We start from the raw sequence: 24,252 nt of genomic DNA on the forward strand, positions 1-24,252 counted from the left end.
CTCAAATTCATTAAAGATGAAAAGCATACATATTTGTTAAAACTCTATGAATAGGTAATAAAAACATTTTTTTTCCATAGTTTCTTGATCCTTTTTTCTTGGTACTCAGTAATAACATTTCCTTCCTGCCACAGACAGCTAAAACTATTCAAGTAAAATTGAATCTTAGAGTAGGGGTTTTGACATCTCAAAACTATGCAGTTTACTCAGGATATCTCAGTGGATATTAAACCGTGCCCAGCAAGCACCAAATATAACTGCACATTATTGGGACATTGTTTTTCAAGTTCATTCTAAAGTTTATGTGTTCACTAGTTCACATGATTTCAATTCATTTGAGTGGTTCAAGTTGTTTCAGTATGGCATGTCCAAAGTCTGTTTCGGGAGCATAATCCAGCCCCTGCGGAAGTATATGTCCTGGGGTGAAATCCTAAAAAAAATGTATATCCTGTTGCTGATTTTAAGAAACAAGTTACCAACTACAAGTAATCCAGTCTATCCAGTACAAACCCCGCCCCCAGTATTCCAGTTTCAGCATCTGCATAACTCAGCCCTAATGCAAACCTTTAGGATCCATCACATTGGAATGTACTACTTCAGGATGCAGGTGGCGGACAGAACAACACTCAAGTATGCAATGTCAAAAGTCTTCTGAGTACAGGACTGAACTGTTCCCAACATCATGGTAGCTTACTTACCTGGAAAAGCACTGAAGCATATGATTTCCTCACCTGTATTTTAAAGTGCTGCAATCCCCAGAAGCCTGTACCTTGTGCCTTTTTTGTGAACATTTAAAATGGTTCTCAGAAAAAAAGAAAAGGAGGGAAATGGCATGCTGGAAGCGCCTTATATCCTTGACATCAAAAAGCTTTTATCACTTAATGAGGCAAACAGCTGCTGAGAATTTACTGGAACTCCATTTTGCAGCATCCCCATTGCAGTGCATTGTGCACTGTTATGGTGTCTTGCAGGTATTCCTCTGTGGAACAGCCTATTCCTCCGTCACAGGTATGTGACGGCAAGAAATGTTATTTTGATGTTAAACTCTTGGGTTCTTGGGATTTCATTAGACAGAAATGATTTCAACTAAACTTAATTGTTCTGAAACTCATTTATTTTCTAGAACCTAGAATTTTTATTTTTATTTCACAAAGAGGATCCAGTAGGTAATCTTGCTCAAGCAAGAATTAATCCTACTGGAGTGGTTATCTTTACAACTTTTGGGGAGAAAATGTTTCGTGTGGAACGAGCTCTTGGTTTCTTAACATCAGCTTCAGAATCTCCCATTGCAGTTTTATGGTCTTTTCTGTCTGTTGCTGAACAACCATTAAGTCATCTGCCTAGTGGCTTTGATGTCTGTGTTTTCAGCCACAAAAGGCTATGTTAAGAAAAAACTTGGCCACAAACAGCAAAGCCCTCAATGATGTAAATATTTATGGCACACTAGATCTTTCAAGTAGAAATAAAAGCTTTTCTTTAAGCCATGCAAAAAAAAACCCCTTAATCTATTCAGTTTTGAATTTTACTACATTCAGTGACTTCATTTAGATAGATATTTAATTAGCTTTTGTGAAGATTAAGAAAGCAGAAGAAACTTAACGTGTTGTCATTTGTTGTGCTAGAATGAAAGAAGAAATACTTAATCTCCTGAGTTTAGTACATTCCTCAGGCCATTAACTTGGTATAAATGTGGATATGTGTGTGTTTCTCTGTTTGTAACCAATACTCATATCAATTTTATAGGCTAAATGATAATATTTATGCTGCCAACCTATCTCTGTGAAAGCATGGGTGATTGAAATGCACTCTTCACCTGGTCCAAAGCACTTTTGTAGAATGCCTGGCTTTTGGCTTTGAAGAAAGAATTAAAGGCTGAGCCTTGATGCTGATTGTTTCACTACCTTCCCCCACTCCAGTAATGATGTATTTGGCTGTGTGGTCAGACGAAGGTGAATATAAGTGAGATCACAATGAACTCTGCACTTCCTCAGCAGATTCACACTGTTGGCCCCAACTTCTACCCAAAGAAATTCCCTTCCAACTCTACCAAAGGTAGAAGAGTGTAACTTATTTCAGCCATACCAGCCTAGAGAAGGAGAAGAGTGTCACTGCCTGCTTCATCGGCTAAGAAATGAGAGTTTCCTGCAATGTATGACACAAGGGAATATGGGACAACCTTCCATTTCCTGATGGAAATGATACAGTCACAATTTTCTTATCCTCTTTCAAGCTGTACTGGCACCTTGAAGCACCTAGTCACACTCAACTTCCTCCCTCCAGGTCTGCCTCAGCAAGAAATGGGAGATGTCTGATGCACTTTGAAGTGGAGAGTTGCAATGCCATACCCTCTAAGTGTCCTGATTTCCCAGGGACAGTTCCAGAATTATGAAAGGCATCCCAATTTTTATTTGTTCCTTGAATGTCCCTATCCCCTGCCAGTACCACCGGCGCTGAGCTGGTGCTTGTACTGTAGGGCTCTTACACACAAAGTCCACACAGTGGGGATGGAGGATCTTAGGAAACCTTGCTGCATGCACACAGAGTGTGGCTGTTAACTTGCCCAGGTGGTGGGGTAGAAATTACCCTCATCTATTAATGAACACCTCTCCGAAATTCGGTTGATTTGGTTACACTGATTGAATCTGACTAGTCAATTGGTTTTGCAGATCCTCAAGTTGTTATATTTATAAATATAAATAAATATAACCTATTTATCAACAGTTGGTTGTCTTGACTCTTATTCCTGGTGTGCTGGCAAATACAGTGTCATGATTTTGATGTTTTAGCTGCCCTGTTTTATGACTATTACTCAGGTGGTTTTACTTATTTTTGTGCTCCACCCTGGGATCCCTTTCCAATAAAAAAGCAAGGTAGAAATACTTCTAAATAAATAAAAGATATGCAAAATAGCACTTCATTTTGGCTTTGTTCTGACATAGGTGTTGACAGGCAGCAATGAACATTAATGGGAAAGTGACTGAAAAAGAAAAATGTTTCTTTGTTCCAGTCTTCAGGAATGCATCTTGAATAATACCTGCAGGATGGAGAGGGGAAGATTTGCCTGTAGCAAGTTTTGACTAGTTTGGCAGAATTACTAAGCAGATTTGGAGAAGAAGTAGTTTTTAAAAAACAGGTGGTGATTCCTCATTAATCTCTGTTCTTATTATTGATATTCATATGTTTTTCCCATACTTCACTACTTCACCAGACGGTCCAAGTCACAGTGTGGTCACAGTGTGTGTGTGATATATATATATATATATATATATATATATATATATATACACACACACACACACACACACATACATACATACATATATATATATATTGTGTGTGTGTGTGTGTGTGTGTGTACACCATAGAAAACAAGCACTCCCAAAACATAATTCTAGAATGTTTGCTTAAATTTTTCATCAATATACAGATTATTACAAACATACTATATGCGGTTTCCTTCACCCAAGGAAATTTGCCCTGTAAAGGCTGTCCCTCAAATTCCTAATCTTGTGAAAAGAGAGCCATGAACAAAAGATAAATGCCATAATTACTATGCTATGAAAGGATGCTTTTAAACTTTAAAATCTAATCATCTTCTGTTTACAAGGACTATCACACACTTCACCCAAGTCTGGATTCTAGCATTCCAATATGAAGTCCTGAAGAAGTGCAGTTGTCATTCATACTGTACAGCTGTTAACAATGTGTGGAGATTAATCTTGCACACCTGTACATGGGCAAATCTTCCTTTTGAGACAATGAGAAGATCCTACGAAAATGACTAAAGCTTCCCTGTGGGCTGATTGCACAGTTTTCGTCTTGTTTACGTGCCCTGGGGATGCATATTCAAGTCTGATAAATGTTTATCCAGATGTTTAGTTATAAGAGGGGCATTGTGCATTGTGGATGCCAGTGAACCCGTCTTGGAATGCAATTCTTTTTCAGTTGCTGGGTTTCAGCATTTTCTTCAAAAGCATCTGAAAATATATTTATATTTACTGCTCAACTACCCAGTTTTACATTGTCCATCTACTTTAAAAAATCAGTGTTAATGGACATATATAGTTGTACATGGACATGCTCATCTATAAACTGGTTTGCATTCAATGTGCTTCTCATGTTTGTTTGAGCTTCACTTTTTCTCCCCTTCCTCTGCTGTCTTCCCTGTGTTGTATCATAGATTGCAATAACTATTGTAACCATAATAAGTATCCCCTTCAACAACAAACTCAGGTGTTTAAAAGTGACTATGGTTTGGCAGGAAAATGGGCCCATTCAAAAATAAGAAAATAGTTTTTACATACTCTGGGGATCCCCTATGCATTAAGCAATATGTAAGTTTGAAAATCATAAGGGGAAAAAAGTTTTTTAAACAGCCTGATAAACATTTGTGAATTTCCAGACTTGTAGAATGCTGAAGTGTTAGTTGAGTGAAAAAAAGAAAAATGTAAAAAGTAGGGGCCTGGTGGGGAATTAGGCTCCCCAAAAGCTCATAATAACTATCTTTGATCTGTGGTGGGGTTGGGATAGGCCTAGAGTTTGAAAACAAAATTGATTTAACAGAAAAGGAAGTTTGTATAGGTGTATAACTGATTGTGCTTCTTCTTTTAAAGTATACTGTGTTTGTATTTAAAATGAAATTATTTTAATGTAAAAAAATGTGAGCAGTGGGTTGGATGTCTCAGTTTATTCTTTGATAAAAGTTGTAATCAAGTTAGATAATGCACTTGATGATGGATTAGGCAAACTGCTCAATTTTGGTGGGATGTCCTTGAAAATGCAAACAGTGAATACAGCAATAGTTATCATCATCATCATCATCATCATTGTGATTATCAGCATCAGTGAATTATTAATTGTCTTCTAAATAACTTTCACAAGGCGATGTACACTAAAGATAATTAAAAACACAAAAGCAGCAAATACGTGTAACACAAACTAAAACCATGTAAAGTAGACCCGGCAAGAAACTATTTATCCGGTTTTTTTTACTAATTATATGCATCTTTTCCTATATGTTCTCAGTGTAACTGATTGTTACATGACCCACCAGGCTGAAAGCTACATTGTTCTCCCTCTGCCTGATAGTTCTCTATCAACTCTTTCTTCAGACAATTTTGCATCAGGCTCTCTACTATAGAGAGCAGGTAAACTCCCCTCCAATTCTTCTCATCTGCAAGGGCATCCTCTTTGGCATCTTGACAACAATGCTATGCTTTCAATCCTTGAGAACAGTCTCTTTTTCCCATACTTCTCTGAATAGTTCAGCTACTTTTGGTCACCCAGTGTTTAGCATGCATTAACTCCTGTTCAGTAGCTGTACCATTCTTTATCTACTTTATCGTATCCAGGAATTTGATAATTCAACTGGAACTGTTTTAATGGACTGTCATGGTTGACTATCAGGGTTGTAGTAGAGCTAAGTCAGTGAGAATCTCTTTGCAGTTTTCCATCCATCTAATTAAGCCTTCCATTTTGGAAGTCAGCTGGTTTTGTTTTGTTTTTGGTCATCCTTATCAGCATATCATCACCGATTTCAAACATCGTCAGACTAGCAATGTCTTGCTATTGATACATATGCCAGTTCTTCAGCATGGCTTCGTCTGCTTTTTAACAAAATTATTTTAAAATAGGAACTTTCCGTTCAGTGCTAATCTACACTTCATTTTACTCTGCTTTTCCTCTTATTTGTATATCACTGCAGTGTAATCCTACACATTTTTTTCTTGGAAGCAAGTCTCACTGTGTTCACTGTGTTTAGGACTGCAGCTTTACAATCTTTGTTTCATTAAGCAGTTCTGAATAAAGCTATTTCATTTAACTTTTTAGGGTCTTCTTAAAATCATTCTTCAATTTACTTCTGGAATGTCTTCATGATTTGTTTATAGAGCTTTGCAGCACAAGCCTAACCATCTCTATTCAGAAGTAAGTCCTATTGAACTGAGTGGGCTTTACTCCCAGGAAAGTGGAATTCCATCTTTCCTGCTACACAAATTTATTTGTAGACATTAAAGACGTGGAACTTGCAAGCTCTTTATGTAGAAGGCACTGATTAGTTTTGTCATAAATATTCAGTCTTTCCCTAAGAATATCACTAAATAACATAGTATTTGTGATTAGAAAATCAGGTTTAAAGCTCTATGAGCAACTGGCCATTTTGACTGATAACTTCTACTTATCCTGCAATATTTGATAGACCGTGTTTGCCCTGTATTTACATAGAAGTCACCCATAACGAAAAGTAGGTCATGTTTAGGTACCCTTTAAATTACAACTTGCAAACAGAGAATTAATCCTTGCACATGTCACAGTGCTTTTTTATTATAAAAAACCCCAGCATCTACTTCTGTAGAATAAATGATATTAGTTAATGACTTTCTGACTCTTAACATTGCTATTCCTGTCCTCTCAGATAAAGTTATTAAAATATGGACACTTTAACACATTAAAAAACTATATTGTGGGACAACTGAAATGTCACAGTGAATGATAAGTAATATTATGTTAAGTATGCAATGTTTTGGAAGTTTCTCTTGAATACATACCACTAATAAGGATTGTAAATACCTTCCTAATAAGAAGTAGTGAACCTTATCTGAAAATGTTTAGCTGTGCTTCTAATTGAACAAGTCATCATAAGAAACAGTGTAATATAAGCTATATTCAGTGAACTGTTAAATAATGTCTCAGTATTTTATGTCACGGCAGGCTAAACAGGAAATGTGCTGGCATCTTTTTTATAATGCACAAGCATATTTCAGTAACAAAGCATATAGAAATTACTTTGCAGTCGTTGATCAATAAATGGGGGAGATATGAAAAACCTCACAATTTCTAATTGAAGCCCTTTAACAATCAAGAACCAGTTCTAGACTTGCACTGTGATCATCCTGCCCTCCACCTTCTGTCCTGGCTGCTGTGTGCAGCCGGGTTGTAGACACAATAGTGGCCGCACCAGTCCAAAGCCCTGCTGGTTGATAGCCCCTGCTGGTTTACTTGAACCCTGTATGACTATTAAGCTAGAACTTCTGACTACAGTTATATGTGCTTTTGTTGAGGAAGCACTAGAAAGTTATAGGCTGCTTCTACAACAGCACTTTAGCAATTGTCATTCTTTGTTTGTACCATCTAGACAACACTGCGGTTTTGCATTCCTGTATTTACTGTATTATATGGATTTTCAGATTTGCTCCCCTTTTTATTGTAGCACCAGTATGCTTGGTATGATGAGCGTGGATAGGGATTCTTAATAACAAGCCTATTAATTGCTCCATTGTTTCCCAACGTGAGGGAGGCTTTAATTAATTTCTTTTCCTTATTTTTCTTTTTAATAACAGAACAGGACTAGTTCAGGTAGGTAGCTGTGTTGGTCTGCCACAGTCAAAACAAAATTAAAAAATTCCTTCCAGTAGCACCTTAGAGACCAGCTAAGTTTGTTCTTGATATGAGCTTTCGTGTGCATGCACACTTCTTCAGATACACTGAAACAGAAGTCACCAGACCCTTATATATAGTGAGAGGGTGGATAGGGGTATTACTCAGAAGGGTGGTGGTAATGGGTGATTGGCTGATAGGTGTGGTAAAACTGTTGATGACTGTTTACCACACCTATCAGCCAATCACCCATTATAAGTAGGGTATACACATGGGGAATTGGGTCTGCTTGCCCAATGGACTTTTCAGGGGAAGGGTTCAAAAGAGGATAAAATGTTTGAAGTGAAAAGAATATCCATCTGCTGAGGCAACTTCGTTAATTCTGTGATTCTCCCTGTTTTGCCACAGATTAAATCACCACAATATAGCACAGAAAAAGAGAGTGTGTTTACCTAGTTACCTCAGTAACAAACATGCATTGTCTTCCCTCTTTCCCCTATTACATAGAAAACAATTGCTATATATGTCTTTAGTGGCATAATCCCATAGCGGAATCTGATTGGTTATGCAACATTTTGACAACATCATGATGGCTATGTTAGCTTCAATTACATGAAACACATAGCCAATAATATGGCAATGGTGGGGATTGTGGGGGTGAGAGAAATTATCTATGGCTTCAAAGAAACTGTCAAAGTAGGCAGTAAGAAGTTGCAACAGCAGGGAGAAGGTAATGGGCACAGGAGAATATTATTTCATGTTTCATGTCAAATGTTCACACAAGCAAACATGTAACATATCACTACTTTGCATTGTGAGGTTATGATCAAATGCTAATCCTATGTATAGAACCATATAATTAGGATTGTTCCTCAATATCATATGAGACAAGTTAAAGTTTGGAGTTAAGTGGCAAAGAAATGCAAAATGCAGAGTTTGTTAATATTCAGTTAACACCTAAAAAAGGTAAAGGACCCCTGATAGTTAAGTCCAGTCATGAATGACTCTGGGGTTGCAGTGCTCATCTCGCTTTACTGGCTGACGGAGCCAACATTTGTCCACAGACAGTTTCTCCGGGTCTTGTGGCCAGCATGATTAAGCTGCTTCTGGTGAAACCAGAGCAGCGCACGGAAACGCCGTTTACCTTCCCGCCGGAGTGGTACCTATTTATCTACTTGCACTTTGATGTGCTTTCGAACTGCTAGGTTGGCAGGAGCTGGGACTGAGCAACAGGAGCTCACCCCATCGTGGGGATTTGAACTGCTGACCTTCCGATCGGCAAGCCCTAGGCTCAGAGGTTTAGACCACAGCGCCACTCGCGTCCCTTTCAGTTAGCACCTACATTCATGCAAAATAAGCACAGTGACCCTTCAAAAGCAGGCAAGTCACTATTTTGCATAAATTTCTGTTCTTTTTTGTCACAAACCTTTTGAATTTTGTCATTTAACATTAGCTTTCACATTACACACCATTATACACATGTCTACTGAGGAATACACCATGTATCTGATAATGCAAGCTTTAGTCCACAGAAAATTATGTCATCATAATCTCATCTACAGCTCCCATCATTCTGACCATTACCATGCTGGTTGGGGTGATGGGAGTTGTAGTCCAAAACATTTAGAGGACACCAGGTTGGTAGAAGCTGCAGGAAAAGGAAGAAAACCTTCCTAAGTTGTATTTGTATGACTGGAGAAGGAGAGCTGAGTTTTGGAACCTTTGGTCCAAAGTCACATGGGGAAGTCATCCTAAGAAAAACCCAGGAAAAGAATGATGCCACAGTTTCCTCAGGAAGAAGTTTAATGTGCAGGTGCATTTACTTGCCATATTTCAAGCTCCCATTGCTTGTGGCAGCAAGAGAATACCAGCCTTTGAGTAATGAAGAAACTAGGACAGGGCAAGTGAGAAGGGTGGGGGGAGAGCAAAATAACGAATTTGTTGATATCTAGCAACAGAGATTTCAACCTGTCTGGAATTCCTTTCACCAGATATAATATGCATATACATCAATTTCACCATAGTAGGTCTTTTTTCAGGACAAGTTATCAGCAATTAACATGCTCCAGAGCTCTGCTGTGCAAACAGATCTTCTTTCAATTTAGTATTACTGAAAACTCTACATGGGACGTAATGTGTGGAGTTTTTCCTGATACAGAACTAGAGAAGGAACCCTTTCATTAGGAGAAACCTCCATGTTGTCTGAGTCTGAGTTCAAATGCTTATAAATATGAAACCCCCATTTTATGTTGTTTGAAAGAATAGTAAGTTGACTTAAAATTCACACATATGGCATAAAACAATATAAGATTCTGTTGTGCCTTGTACTTCTTTTTGAGGGGGTACTCAGATGTGCTTTGCAGTTTTTAATTGTAGAAGTCTGAGAGACATGCTGCCATTTCTTAGTATTATCTACTTCACACACCAAGAGGGAGAGATAGATAATATCACTTCTTGCAGAGGAAAAAAATAAAGTGAGTTTGGCAAAATAAACAAACAAATAAGTAAAAATGTGTGAGCTACAAAGTGTTGCAAGAGACAATTGCTGGGAACTAGTAAAGCAAGCCAGTATAATTAAATAAAGTGCTGCATATATATAATTATGATTAAAAATGATCACCTTACCATCTATATAACTGAAGTACATGGGGTTTTACATTTAAAAAAATGTCCTCTCATAAGCAATTAAAATAATTTCTACAAATGCATGTTGTTGTTTTTTTTTTAAAAAAAATCTTAAATTGATACCTTTCCTTTAAAGGAGTATAACACAGTCTATAGCAGAGAGTGCAATAATCCACTTGTCATTTTCTACAGATCAAGTTATTTCTGATTATCATCAGCTAGCCTTGCTGATACTGACTAGCACTTAACTTTATGAATAATCTCAATGGGAGAGATTCAGAGTTGACACTTGCATAATTGAGATGACAGTAGGGTTAATTGTGCAGTGCTCAGTGTTAATAAGGATAGAAGAATTGAAAAAAGATTTCTGATGCACCATCCTGTCACTGTGCCTGTTAATCATTTGATGTAGTCTCATGTGATATAGCTCTAACATGCCTAATGTAATACAGACTAAAGAATCTTGCAAAAGGGGAAAAAAAGTATATTGTATCTACATATAAGAGAGATTAAAACAGATTTTGATCTTTTAAAAATCAAGTATTTGACATAAACATTACATTGAGTTTTCTGAAAAATCCAGACAATGGATAAGCAATGTCATTCAAACAATAATGTATGCCTTTCAATAACAGTAGTAAACAACTTCATCAGACTTCAAAAAAGCAACTCTTTAAAAATTCAGAAGTGTATTTTGAACTTCTGGGTTGATTACCAATGTTTTATGATAGTGGCATCAAGGATGATTAAACAGTTATGTACTGATGGGAATGGCAGATGGAAATGGGAAAGTGGAAGTAGTAGTTTTGAAAGATACACTCTACCTGTGTAGCCCAGAGAATTGTCCTCATTATCTGAGGTGGGAAGTGGTGTTCCGCTGTCGTTTCCTCTCTCGAGGTCATCAGAGTCTGTTGGAAATAACATCAGAGCTGCTGATGGGGTCATAGTAGTAACAGTAGTTGCCATTTCCATTAAATAGTGTCCATATACAAGTAAATCCACATAAGACAGAAAAACAAACAGTGACAGCACACAGCATACTTTATCCTTCCACACCATTGGCTGGATTAACTTCTGCAATATCTTCAGCAACATTCTTTGTGGTTTTAAAATTCCTCTTGTGTTTACTGTGTCCCTAGTTTTATTCTTCTGTTGCACCTTCACTCTGATTTCACAGCTTGTGAAGTGTTCTGTCTACACTCTGCAGAGCAGCCAGCACATGCTGTGGTGGACATATGGGGAAGAGGAGGCTGGGTGGTTGAATGCTAGCATTGCTAATTTTCTACCTTATTGTTAATCAAAGCTATTGACTGTGATCACTCCCCATCATTGCTTCATCTCCTGGCAATTACAGACTCAGGGGACTTTACCTCTTTGTAGGAAGGGGAAAAAGCAGTGTCTTGTCAAATAAGGAGGAAGGCTTGTATAAGCACTATTTCTTATCCAGGGGTGCAGCAAAGGAAAGGAGAATTATCACATCTAGCAAAAGGCAACAGTTTATAGTAATCAGAAAGAGATATTTTGCTGAACTGAAGGGCAATATTAAGGACAGCATTTTTAAATGTTTTAAAAATCTCATAGAGTACAGTCATGCAAAATTAAGCTGCAAACAAATATTTTCAAATAGTTTGAAGCTATTCATAGTGCAGCAGAACAAAAATGTATTTAAAAATGGGGGAAAGTATCTTAAGGGCAAAAATATGAATCATAGGTGCTAGTAGGAGAATAACTATACAGAGAGCTGATTGTACTATATTTTTTAAACAATATTTAATCATACTGAAATAAAAGCCCACCAGAAAGTTCTGAGAACTCAAATAACTTTACTATCCAAAATATGGCTATAATTTCCCTTGCCCCCCCCCCAAATCATGCAGAAATAATAGGTAGCATTCTAGAAATATTATGTACTGTGTGCTTTCTCCTTTTTTTTTTGCAAATGTCTTGTTTAAACGGTATCCTAGCTAGTCATCTAAGTACTTACATTTTATTCATAAATCTATGTACTTTATCACAGAGAAGTCAATGCACTTGGAAAAAAAGTATAGTACTTCTGATATTACATATTCAGAATACCTGTCATTCTTAAATAAGTTAAATACAGTGATTAAACAATATTTATTTCAACCCTTTTATTCAATACAGTACACATATATTCTGACTATGGTGGAAGATAGGCATTTTCTGCTTTGATAAAAAGTACAACCCTTTTCAGACTAGTCTTTCCATTAGAAAGCAAAATGTAAAAAAACAACTTGGATGTATCCCTTTACATTACTGAGATCTCCTTTGTAAAAAGCCTTTGTGGATAAGATAGAAGAGAAAGGTAAAAACCCCTCATTTATTTGTCCATTTGTCTTGCTACCACAGTAATATGTAATCTCATGAACATCTTTGAAAACCTCTCTGAAAGAGACTGTCGCAAATGAATCAAAAGTCCTCTCTAATACACTATTCTATTATTTGCATGCTGGTAGCTATTGGACATGTTGTGAATTATAACTGTTCAAGGCAGCAGGATAGGTCTCTTCCTAAATTAAATGGCAGAGATTTCATGCTTTCTCTTTCAGTTTTTTGAAGGTGCATGGTGCAAAATAAAAAAAAATAGAGATCAAATCAGTACTAAAAATGCTAGTACAGTAAGTTTACAGCTTGTGCATTCAACTTTACATGTGTGATAAAAATAAAAAATAAAAAGGGGGCTGGGTTCTGGGAAAACGACACTGGCAACCCCACCCGCTATTAAACCCAACTGGTATTGACTATCCATGGAATGTAACCCCTGCGTAATTTGCAGGCCTACTCTACACCAGAACTTGGAGCAGTTAGAACTGAAGTTCTACCTGGGATTTTGCCTCTCTCTGTCTCTTCCAGCCACACCATGCTTGACCTGGTCGAGCATCCACGAAATTCTGCGCTTAGAGTCCTTCTAATAACATTGATACAAAAGTTGTGCTAATAAAACTGTATCCTATGTAAAGAACTTCTCTACATTCTCCTGAGCTCCTGGAAAAATCTTACAGTGCAAGATTTCTCATATCATGTAGAGACACAAAGTGGCCGGGCTTTGGAATCGCTGGAAAGGAGACCTCTGCAGCTTTTGTTTATTTTAGAAGGCTCTCTAGATGTGCAATGTAATATTTTTTAAAAAAAACAAACCAAGCACAGGTGATTCTAATAAATGCTTACCCAACAAATGTTTTCAAGGATTTAGCATTAAGAGAAGTGGAACTATGAAATGCTACAGGCAACAGGGAAAAGGAAAGGATGGGGCAGCTGGCCTGCTTGATCCTACAGCAAGTAGGAGAAGAGATTCATGGTGGATCTCCCCTTGTTTCATGGTGGATTGCCCCTTGTTGTACGTTGAGATTTAAGAAGGAGTAAACAAAGTTTCTCCATAACCTTCCTCCATGCCATCTATACAGAAATAAAGAGTTAATGCTCAGGGCTGAATCTGATCCCTCTAATGTGCAAGTGTCAGGTGGGTAGATCAGGAGGGAAATAAAATATTGCTATTTCCCATTTTAACCTACCTGAAATACAGTTCTCTCTTGCTTGAGCTGGCTAGAGCCTTGAATTGAAACATTCTTGTTAGGGCTGGAAATACACTGAAACATTTTGTTGCTGGCTGCCACCTGTTTTGAATATTAATACAGTGGTACCTCGGGTTAAGAACTTAATTCGTTCTGGAAGTCCATTCTTAACCTGAAACCGTTCTTAACCTGAGGCACCACTTTAGCTAAAGGGGCCTCCCGCTGCTGCGCAATTTCTGTTCTCATCCTGAAGCAAAGTTCTTAACCCGAGGTACTATTTCTGGGTTAGCGGAGTGTGTAACCTGAAGTGTCTGTAACCTGAAGCATCTGTAACCTGAGGTACCACTGTACCTTTGAATGCTTAGGTAGCATTGAAGAGATTCCCATCTTAAACTACTTAGAATATAAGTCAGTGACTCCTTTTCATCTCTTGACCAGTTCACACCTGACTATCCAAAAGAAGCAATAAATCAGATCTTCAATAGGACTAAAGCATGCAGTGAAGCATTGTTCAGTGTAGTTCTGAACATTACCGTATTCACAAGTAAATCCAACTGAGGTGAGTTGGATTTATTCTCTAATAAGTGAGCTGAAGTCCAATTGTGTTTAACAGTTCCTGAACATGCTTACGTGTCTCTTAATTGCATCTAATACTACAAACACAAAGAGCCCTGGATTATTTTTAGTAAATGCACTTGATAACAAATATTGATAATCTGCAGCAGATTATATAGTTCCAACAGTGTGCTAGCCACAGCAGATCTAACCATACGTAAAGAGTGCTTCGTACATTATGTTTTTAAAGATATGTGCTTGCTGCAGCAAAGTTTAACGAATCATGGCTCCCCAGATATACATATATGTCTTTCAAAACTTAGTGTTTGCTTTCTCACACATTAATGCATTAAGCAGATATACAGTATGCACATGCTAAAAGTGTAGTATGTCAAATAGCCCTAGCAAGCATATGTGAATAACATTTGTTTTGAATTACAATGTGGCCAATGTATTAATCAGTATCACTCTGTCTCTACTCTGTGTTCACACACACACACACACACACACACACACGCGCACACACACACACACACAGAGAACTGCCCACATTTTTTTCATATATTTAGGGTAAAACTGAACACTGCAAATAGTTGACACTTTCTAAAAGAATATATGTTTCAATAAATATTTAAATACAGGTTCAATAAATATTTTAAAGATGCAACATATTTAGTTTTAGTACTACTCATTTATAATTATGTTGATTAAATCCATTGACTTCCCTCTTTCAATCAATATTTAACACCATTTAAATCTTAGTTGCCTACTACTGATATATCACAGTTTTTTTAATTCTAATAAATTACATTCTAATTTGCATTAGACTTCAAATACATATTCCACCAGGATACACTGGCCAGCGGTATGATCAAGTGCTGTTGTATAGTTTTCATAGGTTCCTTGTTCAGTTCTGATGATCTCAGCTAAAATGATTTGGCATTTCCATATTATTAAACAAAAACAACTTAAAGTCTGAAGTCCATTCTGTGTTAGAAGTTTTGAGTCTTCTATTCATTTTCGCTAAATAATCTAGATTTCACCAAATTAATTAAGAGCAGAAGGTGATCTGTTAAGTGCATAGACCATGTGTACAATAAAATGGATTGTTGCTTTAAACCAAACTGAGGCAGGAACCATTTCAGTGAACATTGACTTTCTTTGTTGCTTTCCACAACCTTAACATTACAAAGTGATCTTTAAAGACACATCATTTCTCACACTAGGGTTTCAGTGTGTTCAGCACTCTTTTTCAGATGCATCTTCCTACATTACTCTAGATTAGTGAAAGGAATCAATGAGAATTGATCCAATTTGCAGAACACAGTTCTAATATTGATAGTAGTTTATACACATTTGCTTTTGCCTAATCTTTTATTAATGATCATCTTCAAAATGTCAATTAATATTGCTGTCCATAAATTCAGTAATATGGGCTAGATAGAAATCAACTAATTAAAGAAGAGATGCTCAAAGGAAACAAAACACAGAGTAAGATGAAGGAAAAAGACCTTTTGGTGATCTGTTTTCCTTATACTACAGTAATCACTGTTATACAGTTTACCTATCAGTGGAAAAAGGTCAATTTAATTTCATTACTTTCATCAAAACTGTGTATTAGAAAATGAAAAGTGGTAAGCAAATAGATTCTCATCTGTTTTTGTTATCTATTCATTTTGAGAAAAATACCGAGTAACATGAATGCACACTTAGCAGGGAAATAATTCAAATACCTATGTGTTCACACAGGAGCAAACATTCCCCAGAGGTTCCTGGGGGGCATTCCTGAGAGTGGAGTGGCATATTTATTTGAAAAAGTAGGGCCTATCCTATTTGAAGCATCCTAACTGAGGCTGTCCCAATGCCCCTCTAGGTGTTTGCTAAAGCACCAACTTAGACTCAAGGGTAGTATGGTAGGGGTGGGTAGGTTGCTGTGCCCTATGGCACGGGTGGGAAACATCTAATGCAGTCTTCCAGGACTTTATAATTGGCCATCCAGACTATTTCCAGGCCAAACATCCTCCAAACTGCAACACACCCGTCACCAGCCCTGCTTAACACCCTGCTTAAATATGTTTGCCTGACTGGAATGTGGCCATGAACTCTGATAGCACTTCTTGATTTCTGGATGGAGGTTAGAATGGAATGTGTGAATGTGTAGAAACTATCTTACTGTGCAAAGGTATAATTCACATCCATTGCTTTGTCCACTTTCGCCTCTGGCCTCACCCACCACTGACATGTGTCTGCATAGAAGGGAATGTGGTCCCCAGCCTTAAAAAGATTCCTCACCCCTGGTTTATAGGAATTCCATCTTTCTAGTTAGACTTCCTGTCCTGTGAGTGCTAATCTTAAGTGTTTGTGTCTTGGGTTGGGTACCTGAGGGATTCTGCTGATATGCTGCTCATCAATATTCCTGTGTCAGCTGATGAAGATTGTCTTGATTTGTGTTGATGGCTTCTAGGATGGAGTATTCTAACGTCTATGCTGACGTCTCAGGATGTGGAGGACCTCATGGCCACAACGAGAGCCATGTTATGCTGCTCCTTGGATTACAAATTCTAAGGTTGGTGCTGGAGGATTGTTGCTGACCCCTTGGTGGTTATTCTATGAGATTTCACAGGTCTGTTTTATCCCACATGCTGTTTAATGTCTATGTTAAACCACTGACTACAGCACTTGACAGGATAAGTTCCAATAGGCTATGACTCAACTCAGAAGAAACAGAGGTACTGTTAGTTTGTGGTTCAACTGCCCAACCTAGTTTGGATTGGGTGTCCTCCTAATAGACCTCTTTGTCTCCATCTATACTCTTAGACCTAGCCAGACTTTACCTTCCTATTAGATGTAAAAAAGCTTAAAGAACTAGGTTCATAGAGTAGGAGAGATCTTGGATCCAGCACTGTTGCAGGAAGGAGAGGTGTTGTTCCCTTTTAGTTTAGAGGACCTTCAGACAAAGATAGGTAGAGAGGTAACTACAACATGTGTCCATCTTTTTGACTAGTTTGCAAAGGCTTTAATTTTAGTAAAAGTAGACTAATATGTGTTTTTGATTCCACCTATTTGGAATATGTGGAAGACAGAAGTGCCTGGCGTGCTCTGGTCCATGGGGTCACAAAGAGTCGGACACAACTAAACGACTAAGCAACAACAGATTTGGAATATGTCAATTTTCATGGAAAAACAGCAATATGTTCGTATTTTATGCTTTACCAACTGCCAACAAAACTAAGAATATTATTTTTAAAATCAGATGAACGAAACAGGAACTGGTCAATTTTTTCTAAATGATAAACAAAATCCATCCACGCACACGGCAAAAGCCTAAGAATCTGAACTGGAAAAGATTACTAAATAGATTGTAAATTAATGTATCACTCTCCAATAATCGATAATAAAAGTTTGTCCAAGGCTCTCATTCCTCTATGTGATCAATGTGAACCTCAAAAGAAAGCACAGGGTCAAAATTACCTAAAAGTTTATGAACTTGGCTGGGAGAATGAAAGCAAGTTCTGAAATGAAACGGCTGGGGAGAATAATAATCAATAACTACTCTTATCTTGTCAAATTTCAGCCTTAGAAAATTAATATCACATAGGCAATCATGCAGCACAGCAAGGGGCATTCAGGGTTTACAGCAACCAAGCAGATACCTTGAGGTGCTGTCAATTTGTAATATTGTACAACCTGAGCATGAGACTATTAGCCTGCAGCTGCAATTTCAAAAACCTCATGGGTATCTGGGAACCCCTGAAATAACTAGAGAGGGGGGAAAAAACACACCCTTATAGTCACAGGGCCCAGAGCAATAAAGCATGAAAGCTGAAAAATACATTGAATTTAACTCACACAAGGCTGCTGAAATAACAGTATAGGTGTTTATTCCTCCCAAATATAAAACACTCTCTTCTCAAGTTTCATGTAAGCAGAGACAAATAACAGTAAGTCATTTCAAACATGGCCCTCAAAGAATATAGAAGTCAAGACAATGTATATCTCCCAACAGGGACATGCCCAACTGCTGGAAAATGGTGTATCTACTTTTCTGCCCCTCCCCCTCCAGGTCTAGCATATAATCCTAAACTGTTAGACATACATCAAGTAATTGCTGAACAGTAGACTATGGCTAGCATATAAAAGTACAGCTGAAAATAGCCTATTATAATTAGACTCCAGTAAAACAGACTTTTAATCCAGAAAGACTATTGAATCACCCTCTGGAGATGAAAGAGAGTTTCATTAATTGAAAATATAAGTCTATGCATCCATTGGTGAGGGCTCAATGGATCTTAGATAGGTTGTAAAATTTCTTTAGCAAAAAAACCTTTGATACTGGTAAGCCAGTAGATATGATACTTTAATTGAATTGTGGATTTCTTTGATGACTTTCACAGAGAGAATAAAGATAAGACTATTACCAAGATGATGATGATGATGATTTTTAAAAAAAATCATGTTCTGGAATTATATTAATACCTTTTTGGGTTGCAGGGATAATCGTCTTGTATCGTTTAGGCTGTATCTATTAATCAGGGAGTAATACAATACTAATGTGATGTTATCAGCAACTAAAAGAATGTGCAACTCTATTTGAAGTGTACAGCATACTGAACCACCATTTTAAGTTTTTTTTTTTTAAGCCAGCCAACCACTAACTTAAGGGCAAAAGGCTTTACAAATCAATACACATTGATTTTTTCCTGGGAATTTTTTGACCTTAGGATGGTCACCATGACCTAATTAATAGGCTTGTGGGTTTTAGCATCCGTGTGCTGGTACAGGTGCACAAGTAGGGGTTGCAAGGTTTGCTCCCAGCCTGCTTCCACAGATGAGAGTGGAATTTGTATAGGCCCTTTGTGATTCCAATGAATGCATGGAGTTTGCGGACACAAACTCCTGCTCCACCCTTTCCATATTTTCAAATAACGTCTGTAAAGGGTTTGTTTCATGGCACTGCTGTGCTTTTTGTAAGATGCTACTTCAGTAGTTATAAAGAGAGCAAAGTTTGCACATGTTCTAAATTCCACATAGAAACTAACAGAATGATTGGACATATTTAAAAATGGTTTTTGATTGGAATATTTTGAAGGGAATGAGGTGTTTAGAGGATCACTGCCTTGACTATTATTTATAAGCTCAAAGTAAAAACAAAGCATTGATGTTTTAAAAATATTATATGTCTATTCAGAAGTAAGTCACATTAACTTCCCTAGGAAATGGCTAGTGTATAACTTTCATAGTTGGCTCACCTATCAGTTGGCTCACCTATCAGGTAAAATGTGAAAATGGTTTCAAGGCAGACAAAGCTGGTTGTGGTGAATTAACCTCCCAGCTCTCCCCTCAGTTGCCTTGCCTACCACTCCTCTCCCCACCTTCTGTTACTTTTAATGTATTTATGCTACTAATGCAGTTGTTGCACCACTCCTTCCTTTCTGCCTTGTTGGAAGGCAAGGGGCTCCATCACAGCAAGCCATTCTGGAAAAGGTGACCCAGGAGAGGGCTTGTGCTGTCATTTTCCTGGGGTGGTTAGGGCTAGAGAATGCCATTATTTAAATTCTTAATTTTACATTTAATTTTAAGGTTTTATTTAAAAATTGTCTAGCTGCCCTAAAAAAGCAGTTGTGGCATAGGCAGTCTCCTAGGTGATATCCCCCCAGAATGCCTCAATCTGAGTAAGGACCCACATTCCTTTCTCAGAATAAGAAAGAGAGGAGATGGAGGCAGAGATGTGCTGCTTCTGTGTTAGCAGCAAAACAGTAGGGAAGGTATGAGGAGTAGGAAGCTTGGTAGAAGTTGTCCTCACCTTGGATGACACGATATCTTGTGCCGGTCCTGTTAGCTTTGCTAGCACAGGAAAATTATTTGTGTAGCCAACAATATGGCAGCTTCTGGTGATTCCCTCTTCTCATATATCTTTAACAAGTGCAATGGAGAAGCAATCCTGTTGTAGACATTAGTTTTTGAATACTGTATCTGTCAACTGCACAATCCAGGAACTTTCTGTGTCATGGTCCCTGTTCTACGAATATAATATAAATTTGATAATGTTTCAGCAACATTTTTGAGTTCCTGCTGCACGGTGCCAGATAAAACAATTTACACACAACAAAGAGAATTCTGCAATGCTTTAACAAGTTTATTAGACAAATTTTTAAGGCAAGAGACTGTGGCCTATGGAGGCTCCTTCCACAATAAATTTGTTAATCTGCAACCAGAACCGTAGCTAGGTGATCTTGCGCCCCTGGCAGAACTGTCCAGATTGCGCCCCCTAGCTACGGACAAATTAGCTCTTCTTTCCACCTCTCCTCCAACTTCCCCCTTCCACCCATTCAATTCACCCTCTATTTAAAACCATTTCTTATGAGGCAATTTTGTTGTTGTTTAGTCGTTTAGTCGTGTCCGACTCTTTGTGACCCCATGGACCAGAGCATGCCAGGCACTCCTATCTTCCACTGCCTCCCACAGTTTGGTCAACCTCATGTTGGTAGCTTCGAGAACACTGTCCAAACATCTTGTCCTCTGTCATCCCCTTCTCCTAGTGCCCTCAATCTTTCCCAGCTTCAGGGTCTTTTCCAGGGAGTCTTCTTTTCTCATGATGTGGCCAAAGTACTGGAGCCTTAGCTTCACGATCTGTCCTTCCAGTGAGCACTCAGGGCTGATTTCCTTAAGAATGGATAGGTTTGATCTTCTTGCAGTCCATGGGACTCTCAAGAGTCTCCTCCAGCACCATAATTCAAAAGCATCAATTCTTCGGCGATCAGCCTTCTTTATGGTCCAGCTCTCACTTCCATACATCACTACTGATTTATAGCTTTAACTATATGGACCTTTGTCAGCAAGGTGATGTCTCTGTTTTTTAAGATGCTGTCTAGGTTTGTCATTGCTTTTCTCCCAAGAAGCAGGTGTCTTTTAATTTCATGACTGCTGTCACCATCTGCAGTGATCATGGAGCCCAAGAAAGTAAACTCTTTCACTGCCTCCATTTCTTCCCCTTCTATTTGCCAGGAGGTGATGGGACCAGTGGCCATGATCTTAGTTTTTTTGATGTTGAGCTTCAGACCATATTTTGCGCTCTCCTCTTTCACCCTCATTAAAAGGTTCTTTAATTCCTCCTCACTTTCTGCCATCAAGGTTGTGTCATCTGCATATCTGAGGTTGTTGATATTTTTTCCGGCAATCTTAATTCTGGTTTAGGATTCATCCAGTCCAGCCTTTTGCATGATGAATTCTGCATATAAGTTAAATAAGCAGAGTGACAATATACGACAATGTCGTACTCCTTTCCCATTTTTGAACCAATCAGTTGTTCCATATCCAGTTCTAACTGTAGCTTCTTGTCCCACATAGAGATTTCTCGGGAGACAGATGAGGTGATCTGGCACTCCCATTTCTTTAGGAACTTTCCATAGTTTGCTGTGGTCAACACCGTCAAATGCTTTTGTGTAGTAAATGAAACAGAAGTAGATGTTTTTCTAGAACTCTCTAGCTTTCTTCATAATCCAGCGCATGTTTGCAATTTGGTCTCTGGTTCCTCTGCCACTTCGGAATCCAGTTTGCACTTCTGGGAGTTCTCGGTCCACATATTGCTTAAGCCTGCCTTGTAGAATTTTAAACATAACCTTGCTAGCATGTGAAATGAGAGCAATTGTGCGGTAGTTGGAGCATTCTTTGGCACTGCCCTTCTTTAGGATTGGGATGTAGACTGATCTTCTCCAATCCTCTGGCCACTGCTGAGTTTTCCAAACTTGTTGGCATATTGAGTGTAGCACCTTAACAGCATAACCTTTTAGAATTTTAAATAGTTCAGCTGGAGTATCATCACTTCCACTGGCCTTGTTATTAGCAGTGCTTTCTAAGGCACATTTGACTTCATTCTCCAGGATGTCTGGCTCAAGGTCAGCAGCCACACTGCCTGGGGTGTACGAGACATCCATATCTTTCTGGTATAAATCCTCTGTGTATTCTTGCCACCTCTTCTTGATGTCTTCTGCTTCTGTTAGATCCTTGCCACTTTTGTCCTTAATTATGGTAATGTTTGTATGAAAAATTCATTTAATATCTCCAATTTTCTTGAACAGATCTCTGGTTTTTCCCATTCTATTGTTTTCCTCTAATTCTTTGCACTGCTCATTTAAAAAGGCCTTTTGTCTCTCCATGCTATTCTTTGGAAATCTGCATTCAATTTCCTGTATCTTTCGCTGTCTCCCTCGCATTTTGCTTGCCTTCTCTCCCCTGCTATTTGTAAGGCCTCCTTGGACAGCCACTTTGCTTTCTTGCATTTCCTTTTCATTGGGATGGTTTTCGTTGCTGCCTCCTGTATGAGCCAATAATCAATATTTATATTTATGGGCATGTTTAGGGAAGCTTTTAATGTTTGATGCATTACTGTATTTTACTATTTTGTTGGAAGCCACCCAGAGTGGCTGTGGAAGCCCAGCCAGATGGGGGGTATAAATAATAATAATAATAATAATAATAATAATAATAATAATAATAAATTTTTAGTCGATTTTGCAGCCCCCTGTCGCCTGTGCCCCTGTCGGGAGCCCACCTCACCCCCTAGCTACAGCCCTGTCCACAACATGTTACACCTAAACACATGATGTGGCTTCTCTTTGGGAAAGAAGAGGGGGGAAGTGATTGTATGCATATTTTATTGAAAACTGTATTGTACATGTCCTGCTCTCTGGTAACTTTGGATAGGATTAGAGACCAAAGGAGTATACAAATAAATTTAATCCCACATAAATTTAGTTTCCAAAATAGATCTCAGAAAGTAAGAGAAAGAGTTTTGTACACATCTGAAAATGTATATAGAATTCCTAAAGTATGTGTTATCATTGTAGAACTGTTTACACAGTGGCACTTCCACTTGCTCTGTAGTACAGTCTAGGCTGGGTTGTGTGTATTGATCAGAGTAGTGGGGCAGGAATGCCAGAGGAGCAGATAGATGAATGATCTTGCCTTTTGACAGGCATATTGACTAGTTGGTCTTTTGTCTAACAGAAGAGAATTAGGCAACAATCCTGTATACAGTTATCTGGAAATAAGCATCGCCAAACACAGTGGGACTTACTTTTGAGAAAACAGGTATAGGACTGTGCTGCTTTAAATGCAGGTAATGGGCTTTTGCATCTCAGATTAGGTTTTCCTTTGCATCTTATATTCTATAAATACCCCAACTGTAAGATTTTAGTTACACTCATAATGATTCAAAGTGTAAAAATACCTTGGTATAACAAAAAATAAAACTATTTTTCGTATGCAGCATTGAATACGTATGTTAGATTTTCCAAGTGTGCTATTAACATAAAATAAAAATAAAACAAAGACAGTTTGTGATATCTGAATGCTTGCCAGCTTATTCCAAAACTGACTGGCAAATAGATATGACAATTTTAAACATACCAGTATTTAAAATTTGATTTATTAAAACCATTATGGTTTGGCCTTTCACTCCAGTATCCAAAAGTTGTTTGAATTTAAGCTGTTCCTTCATTTGTCATACCTAGAGGGCAAGCCAACTAATGACTATATTGATTTTCCTTTGTGTTCAATTCTTTATGCATCATTCAGCCAAGGTGAATATGGGCATACTCTGAAACTGTTTTTCAGTGCATGTTCATAGGACATTAATTTCAGATAAAAGTGTTTTCATATGCCACATTTTCTAAAAAGTCAATCACTAGCAATTATTGCAAAGGATTTTCAAAGATAATTATATTATTATCATTAGATAATAAACATTAAGAGTGTGAACAGAAATTGTATGTTGATCACTAAGCATGTCAACATGGAAAACTTTTGTTAAAATACATTTATCTACATTTCTGTAGGCTGGTGGGCAGTTTGCATCAACAAGAAAGTACAGCTGAAAAAAATATGAGTAAAAACAATATTAAGTAAATTGGATTGTTAAAGTGAAGCCTTTCTTTGACTATTCATGCTTATGTATTGTATAAATGAACATGCAGAACTGTGTTTTTAACCCTCAATTGCACCGGATATATATAATAGATGACCCAAGCCTATGGGTAGCCAACAAAGTTTCTGTGGTTTGTCCAATAGTGTCCATGTGTGAACAAATTGATTCCACTGACATTGCAGGCCTGCTCCTCCTTCTCTCCCCTGAAGCTCCATGTAGACCCCCCAAAATCGGGTCCCT

At 37.9% G+C, this 24,252-nt stretch overlaps 1 protein-coding gene across 2 annotated transcripts in view; it reads right to left on the minus strand.

The window, feature by feature from the left end:
- Positions 1-24,252, minus strand: part of ROBO1 (roundabout guidance receptor 1) — a 591,421-nt gene that overhangs the window by 327,943 nt on the left and 239,226 nt on the right. For both annotated transcript variants that reach the window (XM_083735868.1, XM_083735867.1), the window contains exon 3: positions 10,824-10,907. In XM_083735868.1, the coding sequence (XP_083591994.1) occupies positions 10,824-10,907 (84 nt within the window). The remainder of the gene's footprint in view (positions 1-10,823; positions 10,908-24,252) is intronic.

This window comes from Podarcis gaigeae, assembly GCF_964106915.1.
Source record: "Podarcis gaigeae genome assembly, chromosome: 4".
Taxonomy (NCBI): Eukaryota; Metazoa; Chordata; class Lepidosauria; order Squamata; family Lacertidae; genus Podarcis; species Podarcis gaigeae.